Source organism: Brugia malayi (assembly GCF_000002995.4).
Source record: "Brugia malayi strain FR3 genome assembly, contig: Bm_v4_Chr4_scaffold_001, whole genome shotgun sequence".
Classification (NCBI taxonomy): domain Eukaryota; kingdom Metazoa; phylum Nematoda; class Chromadorea; order Rhabditida; family Onchocercidae; genus Brugia; species Brugia malayi.
Genome location: NW_025062478.1, coordinates 10,778,220 through 10,802,498, shown reverse-complemented (window position 1 = coordinate 10,802,498; position 24,279 = coordinate 10,778,220). Strand labels below are relative to the sequence as shown.

At 29.7% G+C, this 24,279-nt stretch overlaps 4 protein-coding genes across 7 annotated transcripts; 1 reads left to right on the top strand and 3 right to left on the bottom strand.

The window, feature by feature from the left end:
• Positions 1-1,145: 1,145 nt before the first annotated feature.
• On the top strand, positions 1,146-6,568 carry Bm11054 (Protein kinase domain containing protein; the record flags this gene model as incomplete). 4 transcript variants are annotated; one of them, XM_043082390.1, is made up of 13 exons in its annotated part: positions 1,146-1,171; positions 1,454-1,602; positions 1,970-2,076; positions 2,432-2,558; positions 3,181-3,380; positions 3,743-3,888; positions 4,040-4,129; positions 4,433-4,559; positions 4,941-5,063; positions 5,387-5,479; positions 5,716-5,838; positions 6,068-6,157; positions 6,311-6,568. In XM_043082390.1, 13 exons carry the CDS (start codon positions 1,146-1,148, stop codon positions 6,566-6,568), a joined length of 1,659 nt encoding a protein of 552 aa, XP_042938324.1. The 4 variants fall into 4 exon arrangements, with proteins under 4 accessions (XP_042938324.1, XP_001896289.2, XP_042938326.1 ...); XM_001896254.2 differs by having other exon boundaries at positions 3,743-3,891; XM_043082392.1 differs by lacking the exons at positions 1,146-1,171; positions 1,454-1,602; positions 1,970-2,076; positions 2,432-2,558 and having other exon boundaries at positions 3,291-3,380.
• Positions 6,569-7,063: 495 nt separating this feature from the next.
• Bm5252 (mbt repeat family protein) lies at positions 7,064-12,464 on the bottom strand (the record flags this gene model as incomplete). Its single annotated transcript, XM_001896253.2, has 11 exons — positions 7,064-7,199; positions 7,547-7,686; positions 7,929-8,029; positions 8,416-8,539; positions 8,748-8,936; positions 9,294-9,410; positions 9,546-9,692; positions 10,024-10,193; positions 11,602-11,707; positions 11,819-11,896; positions 12,243-12,464. 11 exons carry the CDS (start codon positions 12,462-12,464, stop codon positions 7,064-7,066), a joined length of 1,530 nt encoding a protein of 509 aa, XP_001896288.2.
• A 1,262-nt stretch (positions 12,465-13,726) lies between these two features.
• On the bottom strand, positions 13,727-17,505 carry Bm13822 (ABC1 family protein; the record flags this gene model as incomplete). Its single annotated transcript, XM_043082389.1, has 11 exons — positions 13,727-13,897; positions 14,137-14,298; positions 14,471-14,590; positions 14,671-14,748; positions 15,013-15,159; positions 15,456-15,572; positions 15,758-15,916; positions 16,131-16,292; positions 16,644-16,781; positions 16,977-17,126; positions 17,356-17,505. 11 exons carry the CDS (start codon positions 17,503-17,505, stop codon positions 13,727-13,729), a joined length of 1,554 nt encoding a protein of 517 aa, XP_042938323.1.
• A 1,315-nt stretch (positions 17,506-18,820) lies between these two features.
• Bm11053 (Uncharacterized protein) lies at positions 18,821-23,704 on the bottom strand (the record flags this gene model as incomplete). Its single annotated transcript, XM_001896251.2, has 16 exons — positions 18,821-18,898; positions 19,158-19,364; positions 19,589-19,828; positions 19,989-20,111; positions 20,350-20,418; positions 20,569-21,027; positions 21,191-21,280; positions 21,384-21,494; positions 21,792-21,878; positions 22,002-22,076; positions 22,223-22,308; positions 22,477-22,573; positions 22,694-22,795; positions 22,879-22,986; positions 23,361-23,435; positions 23,573-23,704. The coding sequence occupies 16 exons, from the start codon at positions 23,702-23,704 to the stop codon at positions 18,821-18,823; spliced, it is 2,139 nt and encodes a 712-aa protein (XP_001896286.2).
• Positions 23,705-24,279: the final 575 nt, after the last annotated feature.

Sequence of the window (24,279 nt, the reverse complement as noted above, 5' to 3'; positions counted from 1 at the left end):
AAATGCATCTCTTGCCCTGAAATGCATCTCTTGCACTGAAATGCATAACTGAAATGCATCTCTTGCCCTGAAATGCATCTCTTGCACTGAAATGCATAACTGAAATGCATCTCTTGCACTGAAATGCATCTCTTGCACTGAAATGCATAACTGAAATGCATCTCTTGCCCTGAAATGCATCTCTTGCACTGAAATGCATAACTGAAATGCATCTCTTGCCCTGAAATGCATCTCTTGCACTGAAATGCATAACTGAAATGCATCTCTTGCCCTGAAATGCATCTCTTGCACTGAAATGCATCTCTTGCACTGAAATGCATAACTGAAATGCATCTCTTGCCCTGAAATGCATCTCTTGCACTGAAATGCATAACTGAAATGCATCTCTTGCACTGAAATGCACAACTGAAATGCATCTCTTGCAATTATTTCCTCCCTGCAATTCATCTATAAAAATATCTGTTACTGCTTGACTATATTTTCTTTCCTGTTTCTATGCATTGTAAAGAGAAGAATTAATTTTAGAATACTAAATATTTCATTTTGAATCATTTCCGTACTTTCATATTATACTTTCGGTGTATTACTTTTTGTGAAATATAATTTAAATTCATCGCTTTTAATTTTAGATTAATAAATAACTTTGATTTTTTTTTTTTTAATATTTATTTTATTCCTGTTAACAGATATTTCTTCACTTAATTGAATTACTACTAATAAATTAATTCATTTATTAAAATTTCAATCAACAGTCCTTTACAGTCGCAAGTTTTTTCCTTTTGGAATTTAGAGGAATTAACTACTAAGCTTTATTATATTCTTATATTTTATTTTTGTTTTTTTTTTTTTCTTTTCTTTTGGAATTATAAATGTTAATTTGCATAGGATCTTTTGTTGTTTCTCGTTTAGTTCAATTTAAATCAAATTAAAATAACAGTTTTAGAAAAAAGAAAAACTTTTTTTATAAACATTTTTTTCTTATTTATATATTATTCTATCTTAGATAAGAAATATTTTGCATTTGATTTTACCATAATATTTGTTATATGCAAAATAATTAAAAGTACAAAAGATGCAATTGCATTAATCATTTACCATTTTACTATGTGAATTATTTACTCTTGTGCGATTTGATAATATCTAAAATGGAAAAAATTGAAATGCAACCGTGGTATTTAGGATTTCTAACAAGGTGAACAAACTGAATTTATTACTTTATTATGCGTAATGTGGAAAAGAATTTTGTAAAATTTATAAAATATTAAAATAATTGATAAAATATTAATTTGTGGAGATATAAACAATCGATCAAAAAGACAATTCAGATTTTCAGAAAATGCAAATGAAATTTCATAATTGATTAACAGATTTTTGAGTTATTTTTTAACTTTTTTTTTTTTAAAAAAAAATGATTATATTGGATTCGTTTTTTTTTTTTTTTTTTTTTTTGCAGGGATCACATTGTATCACATTTATCAAAACCAGGTGATTGGTGTGTCCGTAGCTCAGGTACCAATGCAAAACGTTTGCTATTTGTTATTACAAAAGTGGATGAAAAGAATGTGCGCGAATTAAAACTTGTTTACATAGAAAATTTAAAAGGTATTATTTATAAAATACAAAAAATAAAAGTTTAAATAGCTTTAACTGTTTGAATATTAATTAATGCCTTTATATGTTTATGTATAAAATCTAATAGAGAAGTATTTAGTGATTTAGAAAATATTTAATTATAGAAGGACACATTTAAGCAAAGTTAAGAATGAAGATGTTAGCTATAAAATAATTATTATCAAATTTATGATTGTGCTAAATTTGTTCACCATGAACCTAGACGTAATTTTCAGGTAATCAAAAATAACTCAGAGCAATTACACGAGTTCAGAGTAAATATTCTACTTTAACAATTTTGAAAAGTGGAATGCTTATTTTGAACTTTGAACTCTGTGAACTAATTAGTTGATTATAGGATGGACATTGATGGATGTGAAAAATGTGAATAGGAATAATAATGAGTTGATCACATATGGATCAATTCATGAACTTTTATCAAGCGAATCAAGTTTCTGCCAAAAAGTTTGTCTTTTTCTTTTTCTTTTTTTTGATTATTTAACAATCTCATATTTTTTTTTTTTAGTATTGTTGATAAATTATTTGATATGATAAAAGAATAATCAACTAAATCTATGTTATCATGATAATGGATTAGAACATTGGAGTAGTGTCATTGACTTTCAAATGCCAAATGATTGTTAAATGAAAAGTTTTGATTTACTCAAACACTCATAAATTATATTTTTGATCGATGATATTTCAGCTCTCCAAGGAACACAGTAACTAAATTTTGTTACTAATTTCCTGTCCTTATATTTTTCAAATTTAATTAAATCAAATTTAAAATCAAAATTTATTGTAAAGTGTCACCATTTAGATGAATCTACGAAATCCAATTAATCGACCCAATTATCTGTTAAACGATGAAAATTTGAAGATAACAAATATTAAATTAGGCGAAGGACATTATGCGGAAGTCTTGAAAGGAATGCTAAAAGTTGGCGGTTAGTGTTAAATAATTTCATAAAGAATTATACTTTAAATTACTACATGTAAACAATACTAACTGTATTTATTTCCTCAAAAAAGAAAAAAAAATCTAATTTCAGAGTGCATTTTCCGGATTTCACTTTTGCCGTATTTGTAGAATCATAATTGAAGGAAAGATTTACATAATGAAATTTTTAACCGATAATATCTTATTCATTGTCTGTTGCCTGATTAGTAGCGAAAATATTATAGAAGGAAAAGTTATTCGTTGATACTAGAAAGTAGTTAATTCGTTTGAACTCTTAAACAGTTATGATAAGTAATAAGTAACAATATGACATTTAAGAAAGTTAAAAGATATTCTTTGTGTGACATATACATTTGAATCAGTTTATGTTTTATTACACCAAACTCTTGACATCATGTAGGATAATTCTATTGCTAAGTTTTACTTTTACAATTTGTTTTTTCTGTTTCTTCATCCTGTTAAACTAAACAAATTCCTACGACGTTAAGATTGCTAAACAATAAACAACTTTGGAAAATTACTCTCCAATCCATTAAGAGTTACTTATGAATTTACCTGGTAATATAATCATATCAGTATTTCAGCGATATTGCTGCTAATTGTTTCAGATGAAGAAATTAGTGTTGCGGTGAAACGTTGCTTGCAAGTCGACAAAGTTAGCATCACTGATAAACGATCCACTAAAGATATCATCAGAATAAAACTTGCAAAATCGCAAATGATCGCAGAAGCTCGATTAGTTTGCGACTTCATGCATGAGAATATCATCAAAATATATGGAGTAGCATGTAATTCTGCTCCTGTGAAGGTATTTGACCTTTTGTTTGCTTTTCTTTTTTATATTTCTGTAAATGTCAATTTTGATGCAATATAGATCATATTAATTTGTGTATCGAATAATTTTATTAATACTTAATAAAGAGAAAAAAAAGCTATGAAGATAACATAGGTTGTTTATTTTCAAAGTTGTTTATTGTTTAGCAATCTTAATGTTGTAGGAATTTGTTTAGATATTATGTACATAGTAATTACTATTTAATTTTCGCTTTTCTTAAAGGCTTCATTTTTTTGTTATTTATATGTTTCAAATTTTACTTGTTCGATTCTTCTAAAGTTGTTACGCTTGTCATATGAAATATACACATGCAAATTTATTTGATTTCATTTTAGGTAGTAATGGAATATTGTCCAGGTGGTTCGCTAAAAAATTTGCTTATTAAACATAAAGAAACAATTAAAAATGAAGAACGAAATATATTTTTGTTTGAAGCTGCCAAAGCACTACGACATCTTCAACTCAAAAAATGTGTCCACAGGTGGTAAGAAGGTTACGTATTTCTCAGATAAGTCTTGAATTGAATTGATGAAAATAACTTTAGTTGTAATTGAATGAAGTGATGATATTGTGGCATTATTATCAGAGATGTTACGCGTATTGAACATTCTCGAGAATGGTGACAATTTCAGGGATGTTGCTGCTAGGAATTGTTTGATTGGAAACAATGGTTCATTGAAATTATCTGATTTTGGTTTAAGTAGACGTTTGGAAGATTTGAAGTAAGTAATTTTGTATTCATAAATAAATAATGAACAATATCAAATTTTCTTACAAATGTAAGAGGTTTTACAGGAAATGATAACTAATTATTAATAATTGTAATTATCAATGCCTCAAATACTTATCTTATTTTTGAGTATTTACTTATCATGGAAACCTATGCTGAATAAGTGCACTTAATTAATACTAAAATCTAAAATATGATGATCCTAAGAGATGGAAAGACTGATATAACCAAGCCTGATATCCCTTAATCCTAAGAGATGGAAAGACTGATATCCCTTAATAATTTTGTCATTTAGAAAGCTGTCCAGTGATGATGAGAATATCGCTTGGCCAATACCGTGGATGGCACCAGAAACACTATCAAAAAAGCCGAAATTTACAACAAAAAGCGATGTTTATGCGTTTGGAATCTTAATTTATGAGGTAACCAAATCCAACTTTTTAATTGTTAAATTATTATCGTTAAAGAAATTGAAAAACAACATCACAATTTGAAAATATATAATCGTTTTATATTTCTTATGCTATTTTCCCTTTCATTCATAATCTTAAATCATCCGAATAAACGCATAAAAAGATCAACAAAAAATGTAAGAAGAAGATATAGCTAGATTAAGCATAATATTTGAAAATAAAAAAGTAATAAGTAGATTCAAACACAATGATACTTCAAATTTAAATTCTTTCTTTAATTTTAATAGAGTGCCATTTTGCGTAGTTATTTTCTATTTTTTCTCTTTTCGTGTTTGCACTTTCTTTTGATTTGAAAACAAATAAGTATATATTGGATGGAAGCAATTTCAGGTGTATTCGTGCGGTGGTAAGCCATGGCCTGATATTACCGTGGTTCAAGATATAATACCACTTGTAAGGAAGGGAAGGATCATGGCCACACCATCATTATTAAATGACAAGAATGTTGAAGAGGTCTCACATTTTTCATTTCAGTTATTGTTCAAAAATTTGAAATAGTTATTTAGAATAATATAAGCTTTCATAGGCTTCGGTGTTTCACAGAAAATAAAAGAAGAAATGAACTAAAGAAAGAGGAAAAGGCTTCTAATAGCTTTCTTATCTAATTATTCTCATCATGTTGTAGGCAAGTAGAATGATTTCTCAAATGAAGCAATTTAGTTAACTGTTTTTAATGAACATAGATTGTGCAATTAATACATCCATTTAATTAGTACATTTGTTTAATTTTATTTTAATATTTCTATCATTATTTAAATACCTTGGATAATTTACAGATTATGCATCAATGTTGGAAACGAAAAGCAGTGCAAAGGCCTGATTTTATCGAAATTGTGAAAAGGTTTCGTACAGTATTGCAGTCACAAAAGGTTACGCATTGCTTATTTTGCGCTCCTGAAAAGAAAATAGATGTGAACATTAAAAGTAACATAAGAATAGGCAAAAAATAAAATCAAAACGTTTAGCAAAAGAATGAATTTTATCATATAGTAGATGAATACCTGAACTTTTATCATATAATTGACAGATATTTTGGTAGAAATTCTATAAAAAATGTCACATTGGCCATAGAGGTGAAAAATTTTGAAACGAACAACATATTCAGTTACCCGCAGGACAAGATCGCATTGTAAGTATGTTGGAAGGAATCGATTCATCGAAAAACTCGATCAATTTGGAGGAGAACTCACCGGATAGTACATTGTCAAAACAGTACAAGGAGGATGAAGTAAATTAATTTTCCCCTATATCAAATCTGTTTCTTTTTGCTGAGAAATGCAAAATGTTTTTTCTTTTGGCTAGTCGAATTTATATTTCTTTATCAATTCATGCACCATTTGACGGAAATAAATAACACAGAAGTTATTGTTATTGTAATTATTAAATCATTGTTGTGATTATTGATTTTTTTGAAATCTTAATTTTTTTCCCTGAGAAAAAACAATTTTTAAATTCAGAAAGCAGCGCAAAAAATAGCAGAAACAATCGAAGAGACAAGTACCACATTGACTAAAGGTGAAACTCAAGCTTCAGCTCCTACTTTAGAGGTATTTTATTTTTCTGCAACTTCTTGCATGATGACTTTTCTATTTCGAATGAATTAAGGAAAAACGAAAGGCCTAAAAGAAATTGAGCACAATTTTTGACTAATATTAAAATAAAAACTGAGCATTACCACCATAAATTTTTTTTCTGTTCAGACATGCTCAAAAGATATGAAAATCAAGAAACAGAAGTCCTCAGCAATACGATCAACACCATTAACACCCGGAAAGTGGCACAGAGAAAGTAAGCCATCACCATCGACTATCAGTAGCAAATCTTCAAGGACAAGTTCCAGGAAACACTTTGATACATTGATAAGATCGATGGCACCAAGACATAAGACACGACTTAGCCGGTATCAAAATAGAAACAAACAAACAAAAGACAAACCTCCAAGTCATGATAAAGTGTGATGTGAAGTTTTAGAATACACCAATAAGCTTATTTTATGTTAAGTCTATTTTTTAGATAAAAAAAGTAATCATTTACTTGAATTTTGTTTAATCGCGCTCATTAAACTGCAAGCTATCAATTAGATCTCATATCACCACCTTAATTCGTTAAAATTTTTGACAGAGTATATCTTCTTCTTTCTTACCTTCGGATACCAGTTGCATCAACAAATCCTCTGCTGCCCTCGCTATTGCCTATATTAAATTAATGTAGGGAATTACACTGATGAAAAAATCGTGTTTCTGTTTTTTGGTTAAGCAAAGAAATTTTCGGTTAACCAAAGAAAGTGCCAAATTACAATGTATCAATAGACCAAATCCGACTTGGATATTTGATCCGAAAGCAAATCATACAATAACTCAATAGATCAAACTCAATTCGATTTGAAAGCACATCATAATAACCAAAAAAAAAGCTTCATATAAAAGAAGTCATCTGAATAAGAGGAAAAGGAATCAAGCGGAAATATCCTTCTCAACGTTATCCTTGCATATTTTCTTCCTTTTTTTCTTCGGCGCATGCGAAACCCTCGGTGCTTCCAGTTTATAACCATACATTTCACACCATCCAAGGGGAAAAATGTTCGCTGATCTAAATATAAATTCCCTTAAGAAGATAGTCTTTATAACTACTATAAAAACTTATAAATTAGGACTAAAAACAGACCCTTGAAATAACTGCTTTCATTGCTAGTACCATATGTTAATTATTCCTCACCGGAAGACATTTCAAATTAGCTGCAAGTTTCCTAGAGCATGCCCTATCACGATTTGACATAGCCAATATTATCGCTTTGAATAACGATAAAGTGCAAATATGGAATTTCAAGTGAAAACCTGGATAAGATGAACTGGAGCTAAAACTAAAATTTTTTACTATCTAAAATCTGAAAAACTACTAAAAGATTTGGCTTTAGTCTTTGAAAAGGAATGTTGTACCTATAATCAAATAATTGATCATAGTTACTAGCCCATCCATCATATTCGATTCGCAGAAGTCGTCCATGGTGACCTGCTACCGTCGCTGGACATATCAAATGTGGTTCACACATATCAGTCGCTTCCAGTTTTGCTCCAATCTTTTTAAATTTGATATATATTCGAATAAAATTAAGATATTTTACAATTGCTACACTATTAAAACGGAGATAAATGAAATATATTTCCAAGGACTCTGACGAAAACAGACTTCTAAAAATTTTGAAATTCACGGCCAGGAAGACGCTTTTTGTCTCCTCCCGTATTCTGTATGACACGTTTCAAAATGTCCAACAGCACGTGATTATAATATAATTCTCCTACAGCATTAATAAAAGCAAACCTTGAAATCGTTCAAGACGTCATCATTGAATGTATTGAAAAGCTTTTCAGGTGCAGCAATAGCATTGCATTTCTTCAAATAAACAGTCCAGTCAAAAAGTCCTGAAGAATTCATTTTGAAAAAGAACTTCAAACTAGTGAAATTAGAAATCATGATTCGAGAAGGTTCCACTTCAGCAATGCTTCATATATTCTAAAGTGTTTCATAATACTATGAAACTACTACTCAACAACACATGCTTTCAAAAAAAATATTACATTCAAGAATTACTACTCAAACTTTGTTTTTTGATTTTCGATACTATGTCTGTTAAGAAACATAATATTTAACCTACAGAAAAAGCAATTGTTAACATTGTTAACAGAGTCCGAAGAGGATGAGAGAATTTGTTCAGAACCAGAAGAAATACCAAGAACATGCAATATAAAAAGTACTATATCGTTCTCATTTTTTTTCAACCTAATCAAACTTGAGAAAAGTTAAATACCTGTATTTTTTGGTCCCTTTAATCTTATTCCATATTTTTGTGCATAACCGACAGGGAATAGTAGCTCTGAGCTGGAATGTATTGGCACCGGATCACTTTCCATTTCATCACCGTCAAAACCAATCTGCAAAATTGCGCACAAGTTGAAAACAATAAATAAATGAAGAAAAATTTAATTTACTCCAAAAAATTTCTATACCAATAAATTTTGCAAAATTCGTTTACTTTGCGGCTTTTTTTTTTTATTAGGACAATTGAAACTAAGTGTAGGAATATTAAAATGCAAACACGGAAAAAACCGATACTCTAAATGTAAATGCTAGAACACCAACTTTGAGAAAACCATCGCTCATAACTTCCATAACAGTTGATACTCGTAATTCTTTCCATGTATCTAGCGGATCGAGTACTTCCAATTTCATTCCTTTTTCCCACATAATATCATCTGCAGCTTCTGTTTTAATACACATTTTCGACGGAGATGGATTTTCATGTTTTTCATATTCGCTGTCATTTGCTTTCTAAAACATGGAGTAAATTCCCAGTATTTTAAAACACGGCTTTTTTTTTCAATTAAGTCTGAAGAAATTTACTTTTTCTTTAAAAACACACACATGAAATGATGTTGAGCAATAAAGAATATAAGAAAAACCAAATCAACTTAATAAGTTCAACCGGTTCAAAGTTATTCAATAAGGTGAACAAGCTATAAGGCTTGTGAATAAGAAAAAATAAAAATATAATACTCAATTTTTTCAAAAGATGGCTAAATTCTCGAGTGAACGAAACTCGAATTGCATAAGAAATTCTGCTCAAACATCTTAAAACCGATATCATTTAAATCTGTTAAAATATATCAATTCAAAAACAATTGAAACTTCTTTTGCATGCTTGATATAGTCGTCATTTGCTTCCAACTTATATCCAACTTTCAGCGCCCATCCAACGGGGAAGATTAATGGCGAATCTTGATCCATCCAAACTCCTTCATTAATCTGGAATAGATTTACTAACTGCTCAAAATAATTTCAGATATTTTAAAAAAAAAAAAAAAAATGCAAATTGAAATGATTAAATTACAATGTATTATTATCAACAACCTAACCAACTTCACAAAGTAAAGACCTTACCTGACTGTCATCATCATTAGTTCTATATCGATCAAAAAAGATTTGGCTTATACGCACATGTATTCGAGTACCAATCACTTTTTCTACACATGCTGGACGGACCCTTAAAGAAATTGTTGAATCCAGCAGTTCCACATGATCGCCCTTCTGGAATATTAAAATTCTAATCAACAAGGGTATGAATTTTCTTATATGAACTGATGAATATGAAGTGGTCATATTCCAATCTCAAACTTTCACTTTTGCCAATAAGGTTTAACAAATTAAAGATGAATTATGAAAATATAATTCAGTTCATATGTAGTGACAACGAAACCTCATATTTTTGTCTAACAGAAACTAGGCGCTTTGTTGATAATTAATTATGGAGGAAAGTCCCATATAAGACAAATAAATTATTGAAACTTAGTTCTCAAGAAATCTGCTTAAAGGCTCTTATCTTTTCTTCTCCGTAAAACTCAATCTTCAACTCACAAACCTTGAATTTACACGCAGTTAATTTTCGAATTTGTATTTCTGGCCAATTAATAGCAATGGTTCTATAAGCATGTATTTGACAAAGGATGTATTGTCGCCAATTCGACTGTCGTTCATGAATTGATTCTGGCGGCACCAAAGCTCGAGTTTCAGTTTTTTCTGCGCAGTAGCCTAAAAAAATATCAACTTGTAAAAAAATAACGAAAATAACTAAGATTATATCAGCATTTATGATAAATGTGAGAGAAATACTGTTTGCTGTCCTTTGGACGATTTCTAATCCCTTCAATTGCTCCAAATTATATTCTTTCTCAGCCTATCCAATTAAAACTATAACAGTACTACCATTCCATGCATATCAAAGTTCTACCATCCTCAAACTTTTTTGTGGATTAGGCAATATTTCTGTTACATTTTCATACACTTCAGAAGACATTTCAAAAACGAGTGGATAAACATTTTTCAAACTTTTCAAATTAGAAAACAAAATAATCTCTAGTATGAATATTTTAATTCTATTGCACATGGTGATTTTCTAAATTTGCGGATAAGAGATATGAAAACATTGAGTCAAGACCACAAAATGAAGATGACCATTTGAATAAATAGCACATCCTCAAATTGTTTGGAATGTTTATATATTATTTTCATTTCGGTTTTTATGCACACTTTATTTACCATATTTCTGTTAGAATATTAACATTTCCTGAATTTGGCAGCCCTTTATCAAGAAATAAGGTGAGCAAGTAAGTGTGAACGAGCAAATTTCATTCCTAATAATAAAATATCAGCCCGAAAAATGAAAAATTGAATCAAGACCATTAAATAAAGGAAACCAATTTGAATAAACCGCATACCCTCAAATCGTCTGAATTCAGCAATTTTTATGTTACCGAACATAATGCTTTGATTTTGAATACTTCTAACAAGCAATAACTAGAAGAAACTGCTTGTTGAGAACAAATAAGTTCGAATAAATGGCAATAATGGTACATAAGAATTAAGTAGACAACACTATACCGCTCTTAGAGAAAGTTTACTGCTAATATCTGTATAAATAATCAGGTATTATTTCTATTAGTTTAAATTATGGATATTAAATTGTTATTTCCACAAGTTTAAATTATGGATATTAAATTAATTTGACCAGAAATTTAGAAACAAAAATTAGAAACTGCTTATAAATATTTCTGAAACATCTTCTTTATTATGTAAATAAGACTAAGCTAGAGATCCCTAGCTACAAACATTTTTAACCGTCACCTATTTACTCACCTAAACAAAAGATAGACAATCACAGATTATTTTTTGCAGAAATAAAAAATTGAATCAAAACCATAAAATGAAAACCATTTGAATAAATCGCACTTATTTTCCTGTATAAAATGATAGCTGTTCCATATAAAGATTAAAATACACATCACGGTGATGAAAACAATGAAACCAGTGTAATCGAAAAACTTAATAAATAAGGAAATCAAAGTTTCAAGTAAATTTTTGGGCATGAGAACTGATGAAGCATTGGGGACAAATAACTAAGCAAGGAAAAAGAAACTTAAAGAAATGTAACATAATTTACCGATAGGTCTAATATCTTCAGAACTAATATTGACCCAAAAATCATGCGCATTATCACCTACTTCATCCATTCCTTCGTACCGAAGCAATAAACGATAACCCGCAACCTGGAATTATGTCATCACTTCAAAACAGACAATAAAAAAAGAAAAAAAAAACTTAAATTTCCATTATGCTATGAAATTTTTGATTGAATTATATATGCCTCTACCACCAACTTTCATTACTCGAGCAAACCAGTACAACTTCACAGGTCCAGCATTATAACCATAGTCACCGCATAATGCCACCTCAATCTAAAAAAAAGTTCAAATAATGATCACGGTAAAAGTTTAAACTCAAAAGTTAACTTGAATGCTTAAGAAAAAAGCTGACTTGGTATTCCTTGCATTTAATTATATAGTCGAATTCCTAAAGTCATTCACGTCTAATTTTAAATTTCAAAAGACTGTAGTATACGTCCAAAAAATTAATGTATTTTTGGACTATAGCGAAGGTTACTGATAACTACAGTCAGCAAAATATTTCTATTTTCACAAAAAAAAAATATCATGATTATTTCAGTTCAATTATAGAGGTATGAAAATGTATCTCACGATGATTACAATTTAAATCTTTCAATGATTTAAAATCACAACTCACTTTAACACTTGTATCAATATACTTCATATATTCAGCAAACTGTGCTTGATAAAAATATTCCACAGGAACAACATATGCAGGACAACGTGGATTCACATCGCCAGATCGATCCAACTTTGCTAACACTTTTTCCAAAAATGTATCCCAGCAATAGCTATTCTCCACTGCTTCTTGACTAACCACTGGCACTATAGAACGATAACGCACAAATTTCGATGGCATTATCAAATCTGCAAAAGATAATCAAAATCCATCCTTCATTTATGTTTGCGATTAGTAATTAATTGCTTCTTGGATGTCTTTCCACTATCCGAAAGATACCTCTATAAGCTATTTAAAAATAACCAATGCACAAACTACTTAAAACGAACTAATATCAGACTTAAATGTAGCCTTGTCACAATCAATCCCATTTTTATGGACACTCACATCGAGTCATTCCCATATTTTGCACATTTAAATTTTTGCTTCCTCTATTGAGTTTTTCATATATTATCTTCAAAAAAAAAAAAACATAGATTTCTTACATAGACGTTTACATCCTAAAAAACTCTTATTTTTGCTCATCTTTGCTTTACCTCTTTTATCCCTTTGTGATTACATCACGTAGTATTATCCCTAATCAATAAATACAACTTATATCAGAAAATATTTGAAACTTGAGTGGTGAAATTGTCAATCGCTCTACAGATTTATTACACAGTTGTAGAACGAACTTATACACAAATGAGATTAAAAGAGATGAACCGGACTGATACACCACTACTACCGAAACCTTCTTCGAACTTGCGCAACCGATGTGTACATAATAGGACACCTCATAATTACCGAATATTTTGAGTATTTTTATCCAAAATAAAGACAACCTTTAATCTTATTTACTTGAATAACACAAAGAACAGTACTGCTTCGGTAACAAAAACATTGGTGTGAACTATGTTAATGTTATTTCTACATATATTTCTAGTGAACCAATGTCGTCATCATTTCAGTATCATTTATTTCACCAGAAAGAAGGCGAACTCAACTTACCTAAACATGACCACGTTCCATTTTTATTAATTCAAAGTCAAAAAAAAAAAAATCGAAATGGAAAAAAACTTCTAGCAGAGCAAATAAAAGATGAAATACATCTCATGATAAGTATTATATTATTAAAACATAGATAATAAAAGTGAATAAAATTCACAGAAATATCTTTGTCCCTTGGAAGATCTTTGAAAAGAGATTATGTTAGAAATTAAATGAAACACCGGAATTTAAATAATTAGAGCTTTTTTTAAAATGATTTAATCGATTCAAATAAGCAGCATGAATTCTTCATTTTAGATCTGTTCTTGAAAAAAAAGAAAAATCTAGTGAACAAGTCTACATAAATATCCATTTGTATTTATCCAGGAGATGAAACAAACAAAATCACATAAACAAGAAGGCAACACACCGGTGGAAAATCGAAAATCCCTGCGAATTCATAATGAAAGAAACTATTCGATAGGTTTGGCATAAAATGGATTCATAAACATCAAGTAATATTCAAAAATGGTTATTTTGAATAGCGTTATGTACATGCGCACATAAACGCAAACTTTTATCAGCAATGAATTCGTCTCTTCAGCAGAACGTTGATGAATTGATCGAACACAACAACGAGTCATCTGAAAATGAATATGAATTCATGCTGTATTTTCAAATGTTGACATCAGAAATTTACTATGTCTTGGATGAGTGCGTTTACTTAGTTATCTAGCGGCAAGAAATGTTGCTTTCTGACAAGATCGACCATTGAAATTTTGGCCAAATAATGTTTTATTTAGAATTTGGACTTCGCTGTATCTAAGCAATTAAACTTCCCAATTATTTCCCGCAACGAATAAATTACGACGAAATTAACTACCTGAACAAAAGTATCAGCTCGTCCTTGCGTTCCCAAGCGATATTCTATACTTCTTAACAGATCATTCGTCTTTAAAATTAATAACATTGAGCGTGGCATCCGCTCCAAAACTTGTGAAATTTCAGGTATTAGTGTGGCAGCGTATGACTTGATTTTTCGCTGCTATAATCGAATTAGAAAATTTTAGTTTTTAGCGCAAAAGATCTGCTTTTATGCTATGCTATATTTTGTTTTTTATTCTATTTAATATGCTATCATAATTTTTCATAATTTATAGAATCAAAGTTTCACGATTAAATTTGTAATTTTTTCACATAAAGTAAATATAACTTGCTTCATCATATGTAGCAGATGATTTGTCAATGCCATGGCTGATTGCATCCCATGATCTGTTTGTCACCATACAGGCAAAAAGACCATAAAGATCACCCACGCCCATCGACTGTGCACATTCCTGAAAGTTTTAGGAAGAAAAATTGAAAATTCCAAAACTAAACATTCAAACTTTTGTGCAGAAGCAAACTATACACGAACCTTAATTTCATTTAAATTGGGTTCTAATAGTGCTAGCCATAACTTCGAATATTTTATCCGGAAATCAGGTTCCATTGTCTGCAATGTACAAATCAAAATGAAACAACTTTTGCATTCTTTGCAAATTTATAAACAGCTGCAAGTTATAAACATTGAAAACATAGTGAAGTTCTCGAAAATATTACTGAAAAGTTATCTAGTGCCATGATTTTTCACCACCTTCCACCACTAGCATTCTATTTTACTCTCTCCTTTCAATTTCTGGTAAAAAATCAGGTTCTTCAAACTAGTATCTTCGGAAAAATGAAATTTCATGTCAATAGATCAAACAAAAAGACCTACCAAATAAAGTCCATGATCCAAAAGAACGATCGAAACATGTCCATCCTTTGCCTTATTCACCAAAACGTTGCCAGGATGTGGATCACAGTGAACGTAACCATTAATAAAGATCATTTCGCTAAACAGTGCACCCAGTTTACGACAAACCTATAGTAAAAACATATTCATTTGATGAAATCCAATTTAGTTATGAGCAGAGTAATAATAAGCTTTGTTCACATGATCTGAAAAAAGAACGAAACAATATTTCCAGTCAGCCATATTCTACGAAACGATATAACCTTCAGAATATAAAAATGTGTGCCAGTTTAATAATGGGTTTCGTCAAAGGACGTAAATGAATAGTAAGAAATAGTGAATATTAAAAAGACTAAATGATGGAGATAATATTAAGTGGTTAAAACAATGAAAATTATCAATTATTACAATACATCCGAGCTTACATCATAGCGATTAATATTATTTTGCGTAAAATAATTGCAATCATTTATTTGAGCACCGTCGCAGTATTCCATTGTAAGAACACGTTCTGTCGTATATTCTTCATATATCTTTGGAATCTGCAATATACCTCTATCTTCAGAAATAATCCACATTGAAGCAAACTTAATGTGATAATGAATGAGATGAGCAACAATCGAAATAATTTTCTCTCGTATCCACTATCAAGGAAACAACATTAACTATTCAAACACAACTTTTCTTCAATATATACATACAATAAGTTTTAGATTAGAAAAAATACCTTAAGATAGTCGAGGTGTGAAAACATTTCCTTCAGTTTTTTCGCATTTGCCGCCTCAACTTTAAAATTCAATTCTCTAGGCAAATTTCGTTTCATTTCGTCCACCAACCAAAGAAAATGGAAGTCAGGAAAGAGCTTTGATGCCAGATTAGTTAAGGCCTGGAATGAAAATACTATTATTTCGACCACTAAACCTAAGTCCTTATTTACTACCTTGACGTTACCTGCTAAAGTTCATCTCTAGATGACAAGTGTCCAGGAAAAGAAAGAAGTAAAAGAAAAATCATTTTTTTAACGAAGCTCATATTTTGCCAAAAAGAGCAAAGTCAGCGCTTCCATTATAAACCCCCTATATGTGATAAAAACTTCGTGCCTCGATCGTCTTAATGTCAGCCCAACTTCTCGGTTTTACATAGATATGTTGTACTTTCACAGCAACTTCTTCGTTGTTTTTCCTTAAAACTGCCCGATAAACTTGTGCAAGTGATGCAGAACCTTTTGGGCTTTCATTAAATTCCACGAATACATCTTCCAGCTGTAAACAGATTGAATATGATTAAATTCGTCAATCATAATAGTATTAATTGCTAATTTAATAAAGAAAACATTGAAAAGAACTTAAATTCTTCAAAAGGTTTAATTTTCTCACAGCGTATTTTTATCTGAATTTCTCACAGCGTATTTTATCGCAATTTTATCTGAATTAATGCAACAATAGATGCTACTACAAGTAAAACGTAAATAATTGGAAAAACACAAATAACAAGTAATGACGAGCAAAAATTATCTTTGTCGGTGTCGCAATTTTGATTTCGATTCCTCCTAAACCACAAAAAAAGCTACAGAAGCATAACAGTACTACTTATATCTTAAGCCCATTACTTACCTTGGCATTTAGGTCTTCCTCCAGAACTTGTCGCACTTCTCCTATTTTACTCTCGGGTGCTCTTGAATGCAAAACACATAAAGTATCCGTGTATTCAGTTGGAAGAAGATACTCTAGGGCAGCCAAATGTTGTCCGACCTGAACAGTTATGGAATATTTCAAACCCTGAAGGTCACCAATAAATATACAGACTCCTTTATTATAAATAACATAGTTACAATATTAGGTTCCGCTGATCATCAGATATACTTCATGCAGTTATCAGTAAAGAAAATTATGACTTTAAAAAACGCTACCTTAAAGAAAAGTCTATCTACTAAATTTAACTCTTACTTTAATATAGACACCACCATTGTTTTCAGCTAATTTAAGTAGTCTTCCAGCACTTCTGATGTGTGCTGCACTCAGTTTCTGATGATACAGTGCGTCCATACCCGAACAAGTCCACAGAGTCCATTTATAGTCGGCTACAATACAGAGTACCTGAAAACGTTTAAGAATGACCTATGTAATCCGTAATCATAATCCTCGTTTGCATCTATCAAACTTGCAGACTTAATTTATTCTTTGGAAACGAATACAACATCTCTTCTAACCATAAAACACACTAGTCCTATTAAACGGCAGTAATTAATTTTAAAACAAAAGATAAATAGTCAACATTTTTCGTAAAGAAATGTTTTATTTTTCAGTAACTGATTAGTTATCATACCGTGACACCTGCACGAACGACACGAAATGGTCCAAGCTGGAAGAATCGTTCTTGATCATACAAAATGCCAACTGCTGATCCACATAATGCAATTCCTATACCGATAGCCAATTTACGCAGACGGTCACTGTTTTTTACCACAATTGGCATGTGTCCCTAGAGTCGGGAAAAAGAAACTGCCCGTTTCACTTATATTTGTTCCAACACTTCAATGCATCTGAGAAAAGACAAATTAATGATGCGTACGGATGACGTGACTTCCAGATCATATGCCTTCCACGACCACGTGAAAAATCTTTAATTCATTACTTATTCACTATCCACTACCAAAAACAAAAACGATAAGAAAACGTCAGCAAACGCGCACTTCTCAACCTTAAACTTGTTTTATGCTACCCGCCGCTGAAATGTAACGTCAACAAGTGAGAAACGTAATGCAAACACGGAATCCCACTAATAGCAAATGATTCACGTAACAGTGAACGTAAAGTGCAAATGAATAAGGCGTAAATGGGATGACCACGTAAAGATTTGAATGCAAATTTAAAATTTTGATTTGCAATGGACTCTCTAGCTGAATCATTGCTCTTTGACTGTGCATTTTGAACACATTCTAATAGCATTCTTCATTTATTATTCATCCGAATATGAATAGATAAAATTGATCGTCAAAAGTTGTCACAAGATTTGTCACCGCAAGATGTCAAAATTTTGAATAAAATTCTCATTTATTCGACAATACATACTAAAATAGAAGTGATTTGATCGCATCAGGAAAACATAAATTTAAAAGAACAATAAATTTCAGATATACCATCAGTTTGATAAAAATAATAGCAACTAGTAATTATTGTAAAACACAAACAAAAACCATCGTTCAGTGATATTTTTTGTTTTAATTTCTGTTCTTTTTTTATTTATTTAAGATGAATTTGTTATAGAAATAAATGTAATGATAAGAAATGAGTGATAAGATAAAGCATTGAGAATCAAATTCATCTTAAATAATAAAATAAAAAAAAAAGCTGCAACTAACCGATATATGCTACTACGATCTACTACAAATAAAAATTTTGTGAAATAGAAAGTAAGTTTACAGATTAGTAAAGTACTACTGACATTTTAATTCATTTCATTTTTGTGTAATCAATTGAGTGCTTAATAAGATTTCATATATTCGAGATTATATTATAGGTTTAGCACTAAAATAGTAATAAAATTTATTTTAGAAATTAAGATAGTGAATCGAAATTGTTTTTTTTTGATTTGTAAAATATATGAGAATTAAAATTTCAACTACTTAACTGCCGAGAATTTTGAGAAATATTTGATATTGTAGTAATAACTACATTAAATCATGAAAATAGCAGACAACTTTCAATTATCAAAAGAAAAAAGTGTGTAAACTGATAAGGATAATCAAATAAACGTTTTTTAAATACAAAAAAAAAAAAGAAACTGAATTTCATTTGTTACATTCATTTTCTGATATTTCTTCCATCAGTCCACGATGAACAATTTCTTCATGATGTCTTTCGTTTTCCTGAATATATCAAAATGATGCAACTAGGTAAATAAGATTAAATTATCAAAGTAAACATTGGAATTATAGAACAGAAAGTTCAAAATTATCTCAAGAATGCTCTCAGAATCCTTCGTTTTGTTCAACAAATGCTAAACAGTTCGAAGTTATTACTGACCATAAGAACTTTCTTTTCAATTATAAAACTATAGATGAAAGGAAAGAAACCGACAGGTAAACATTTTAACAGGTAACGACAGGTAACAAATTGCTTATGTACCGGAGAGTAGTGCACTGGAGTGCTAGAGGTAGTAGTAGTACATTGGAGTGTTGAAGATTGAAAAGTTTCCACTGGTGATTTTGGTACTGTTTGTTTATGGCATCTATCATTTGAAGTGATCATTTGATCCATTAATTGTAGTGCCGAAAAAGAATGAAGGAATTGTTTTTGAAGTTTTTCTATACTTTCCATTTTTTTTTCCAACTCCTAAATTGAATCTGTTTTTAATTATGATAGGAACAAAGCACGGACAAATATCTTAAACGTTCTATGGTAATTAAATTGAAATTGATCAAAAGCTAATTGCAATCAAGAAATGTCTAATTGCTTAATCGTATCAAACATCCTATAAAGCTCAATAATTATCAATCAGATATCCTAGAATGATCGAGAATTTTACATTATGATCGAGAATGATTACAGAATAATACCATGTATCCACTTTTAAGACTGCTACAATCTTCTTTCAGTTTACAATTTTCTTTATTTAATTTCCATAAATTCTCTTTTCTTTCTGGTCGAATTTTCCTTTCATCAGAAATTGATTTCACTAGAGCAGTGCTATGATCTAATTCTTCTTCAATTTTTCGAAGATCATTTTGTTTATTATCCATAAGAGTAATCATCGCTTTCATATTTTCAACACGTTTCGTTAAAACAGCATCAATTTTCTAAAAAGAATACCACTCTTGAATTTGCGCCCTATTGAAGGAATCAATTTCCGCCTACCATCCATTTTCTACTTATACATTTGATAAATCAATTTAGATGACAACAAAGTGAAATAAATAAATAAATAAATAAATATACTGCTATGTTATAAATTAATACTTTTTCAACACCTTCCAGGTGATTTATTATTGTCGAAATATTTCGAGAAAGTTCATTTTTTTGCTTTTCCATATATTCTTTCAACATTGAGCGAATTTCCTTACGGAATTTTTTCTTGAATGTCTGAAATGATCTCATATGAATTTGATATGTAATCATAATAATCTATTACTAACTAATCAATATACAACATAATTTTCTCGCACTGAAATCTAATAATTCTTGTGTAAATTGAATAGATGGAACAATTTTTTCGTGATTAAATTACAACAAGCATTACGAGATTAGATTTTATTATCAGTGGTAAATAAATGAGTGATAAAAGCAAAATTAAATTTGCATAAGAAAAATGTGACAATACCGCCAAATCTTGTGATTGATGACTTTTAGCTGTTTCATTCTCACTATCATTCTTGGGTAACTGTAACTGCTGAAAAATTTTTAATTTTTTTTTCAATTCAATTTGCATTCATCAATGAAATATTTTTTCTAAGAAATTTTTGTTCTTGTTTTCATTGTTTTAAAATTTAAATACTCTATTCAAAATTGACAATAATAATAATAAATGAAGCAAACAAACCATATTGTCTTGTCTAGTCCCGATATCCATGAAAAGAGCAACTCGTTCAACTAAGTGATGAAAACAGGGTTCATCTTGCAAAATAGTTCTTATTGTTGTCTCAAAAAGATCTACAGCATATTGAATATTCTCTTCACCTAACCATGTCAAATCTGTGTTTACTGCTTCAGCTCTAAACTTCTGTAATAAGTCATTTAATTTTTTCTGAAATCGTTGATGAAATTCCTCTGATCGAATCGCTTGAGTTTTTCTGCCTTTGAACTTTTCCTCAATATTCTCGAGAAGAGCATGAAGTTTCAAATTATCTTCACATTTCTGTTTTATCACTAATTCAAGTTGTGCTGCCCTTGTTTCATTTGAACGTTGCAATTGTTCTTTCGCCATTTGGCGCAATTTGACAGAATGTCTTAATTCATTCGTTTGCTCCTCCAGTTGTCTTTCAGAATTATTTCGCATATCCTTAAGTAATGTAATTTTAAAAATTAAAATTTTTCATTCTATTTCAATACTGCTAAATTAAATTGAATTATATTTTTTATTATACATATTAATTTTACCTTTTTAGTCTTTTTGTTTTAATTTTTATGCAAAAACTAAATCTTTCAATTTGTAAAAAATTCACCTGTATGATGGATAAATATTTCGCATTTTCATTTTCCAACTTTTTTGTTGCTTTTTCCAAAGTACTAATTTTCTCATCAACTTTTAACAGCTAAAAAATTTGAATAAATAAGCTTTGAAATAATTTCAATTTGTATTAATAAATTTCAAAAAATTAAAAATGAATCATTTATATAATCAAATGAAATGTTTACTTCTATATTCAATCGTTCTTTTTCATTGCGAGTTTCTTCCAGTTGCTTTTGATAATGATCTCTTCGAATTATCAATTCATTGTGAAACTCTTCAATTTTTCTTTCCTGTTCCTTAAAGTGACCTTTTCTGACCTCTTCTAACTATTACTATTTGTAACTTTTATCTACCAGGTATAATTACTTACTTTTCTTTACTTTCTCACTCCTACTAATTTCTCTTCTGACACCTTTTGCCTCAAAAAAAAAAACCATAATTACTGGTAAGAAAGGGTTCAATTTTTGTTGCTTCAGTCGAACAGAATATGCTTTAGCAATAATTTCACAGTGCAAATACTAGCAAATTTTATGAAATACTCATTGCTAATATTACCGATATTTCTTACCTGTCAAATATTAATTAATACTTACGTAAGATGCCTTCCAGTATTTCTCATTTGGAATTAATCTTTTGGTTCGAGTAGCACTGGAACTTTTCTTTCCTTTCTTATCTTTTCGCTGAAGCAATAATAATAACTTGAAATAATTAATAAAATAACTTTTACACCAACTAAATCATTGATTTTAAATCAAAAAAAAAAAAAAAAAAATTGTTCATCAATGATAAGCATTATCACTTACTTTTTTGAAGGAATTATCAGTGACACATTCCTTTGTTTCCACCAAATCTGGCCCAAATTTCATTTCCATTTCTTTCTGAAAGAAGACAGCAATGATAAGAAGAATAATGATAAGGAGAATAATGATAAGAAGAATAATGATAAGGAGAATAATGCGAACATAATAATAAATAATAATAAGTATTATTATTGTAATGAAGTGAAATACTGTAATGAATTGACTTCTTCTGTAGGATTTTTTGGCTCCAACTCTTCAGTTTCACATCTTTCATCGTCTTTTTCTCCTTCGATATCACATTCCATATCTTCTGAAGTTCAAAAATTATATCAAATTTATTTATTATAAATTTTGATCACAAAATCAAATTAAGAAACAATTCCTGGAAGATAGATTACATCTGGAATTATTTACAATTCGAAATGAGAAAAAACTGCCATCAAATGTTTGATCATATTATGCAAATTTTTCTACTTACCATTTGCTTGAAGAGTTTTTTTACTTTCCGTTTCCGGTATCGAATGATTTGCATCACTCGTCTCTCTCACTTCGCCGGATGAATCTTTTCTCTCATCCTGGAGATACTCTTCTATACCTTTCAATATTACTTTTCAGTACTTTAAGTTATGTGTTACGAAGAAGAGACAATACATGATAAGAAAAAATTCTCGTTGTAATAAAAAAAAAACACGGACCGTTTTTACTCCTCGTACTGGTATAACCTTACGTGAATTACTTTCACCCAGACGGACCCAACGTGTCTGAATCCACGATTCTCCCATCATCTGATTAAGATTCTAAACAGATATTATCATGAAGATTTATTGATTTCATTCATATCACTTTACAAAGTCGACCATAATTCATTTTGAGGTCATACTTCCTGCTCATTTGACTTCTTACGTTTGCTGGTCACGTCACCTTGTCCCTCCATAATAATTTTTGCACTTCCGATTTCACTCTTTCGAACTGAGAGACATCTATAATCCTGAAAATATACATCTGAGATTGAATTTGATCGCAAATAAACATTTTAATTTCAAATACTGACATCTCCGACTACAACACTATAAAAAAAAGTAAGTGACAACTATTCAAAGCACTCTATGAACTAAAATAACTAATTACTGAAATTAATGTGATTACATTTAAAAAAAAAATTAATAGAATAATTGAAGACAAACAGGACAAAAGAGGACAATTCCGGAAATTTTTTTCGGCAAGACAGGAAAGTTTTTATGATTGAGCAAGCATAACAATTAGATGACATTTACCTTTTAGGATGATTAGGTAATCCGTGAAAACTCTTCTCTTAAAGATATTAGAAGTGATTTGTAATTATATGCAATATTTTCCACTTACCTGTGCACCTCCGATATTTACTGTCACCTCTGATATCACTGTCTTTGTGAATTGTTCATTTTGTTTGTTCATTTCCTGGAAATAATAATTTGTAGTTTAATTTCAAATTAAAAAAAAACATAAATTCTAAAATTTAAAAGTAAGGATGAATAATTCAACGAAAAAAAAATTTAATTTTGTTTTAAAAAAAAAAACGGAAATGAATTACCTACCTTTTCTGATGGTGATTTATACAACAATGGTGTTGTAGTATTATCAGTATTATCACTTTCGTCTACTTTGTTCAATTTTGCGTTATCACTTTCGTCTACTTTGTTCAATTTTGCGTTATCACTTTCGTCCATTTTCTTTAATTTTGCAAAAGTTCAATTAAAGTTAGAAATATTTAAAAAAAAAAAAAAGTTTTAATATTAAAAAGTTTCTGTTAGTATAATCTTGACTATTTCAATTATTGCAAAAGAAAATTATTGTTCTTACAATTTTAGTATACAATAAATAAGCTATTACTCTAACAAATTTCAATTTTAAATTGTTCCAATCGATTTTCAATTTTAGCTAATAAAATGAATTCATTTTTGATGTATTGAATTATTATATAAATTAATGAAAAAATGAAATTATAAAAATGAAAATTTTGCTTTAAAACTGATAAACTGTGACATTATTATATCAAATATGTGAACTTCTACTTTAATTAAATGAAATTCCAAAGAGTAAGTAAGCCTGAAATGGTAGCATTATTGCTTCCGTCCCAATTATATTCCCTAAATTTACAAAGTATTATCAAATCTTATCAGTCCTACTTTAAAATATAAATAATCTTAATCATTCGTCTGCCATAAATAATCCAAAAATAGTAAATGGATGGACAAATGGCAGCAATGATGACAATGGCGCTTTTTAATAGATATTTGCTAGA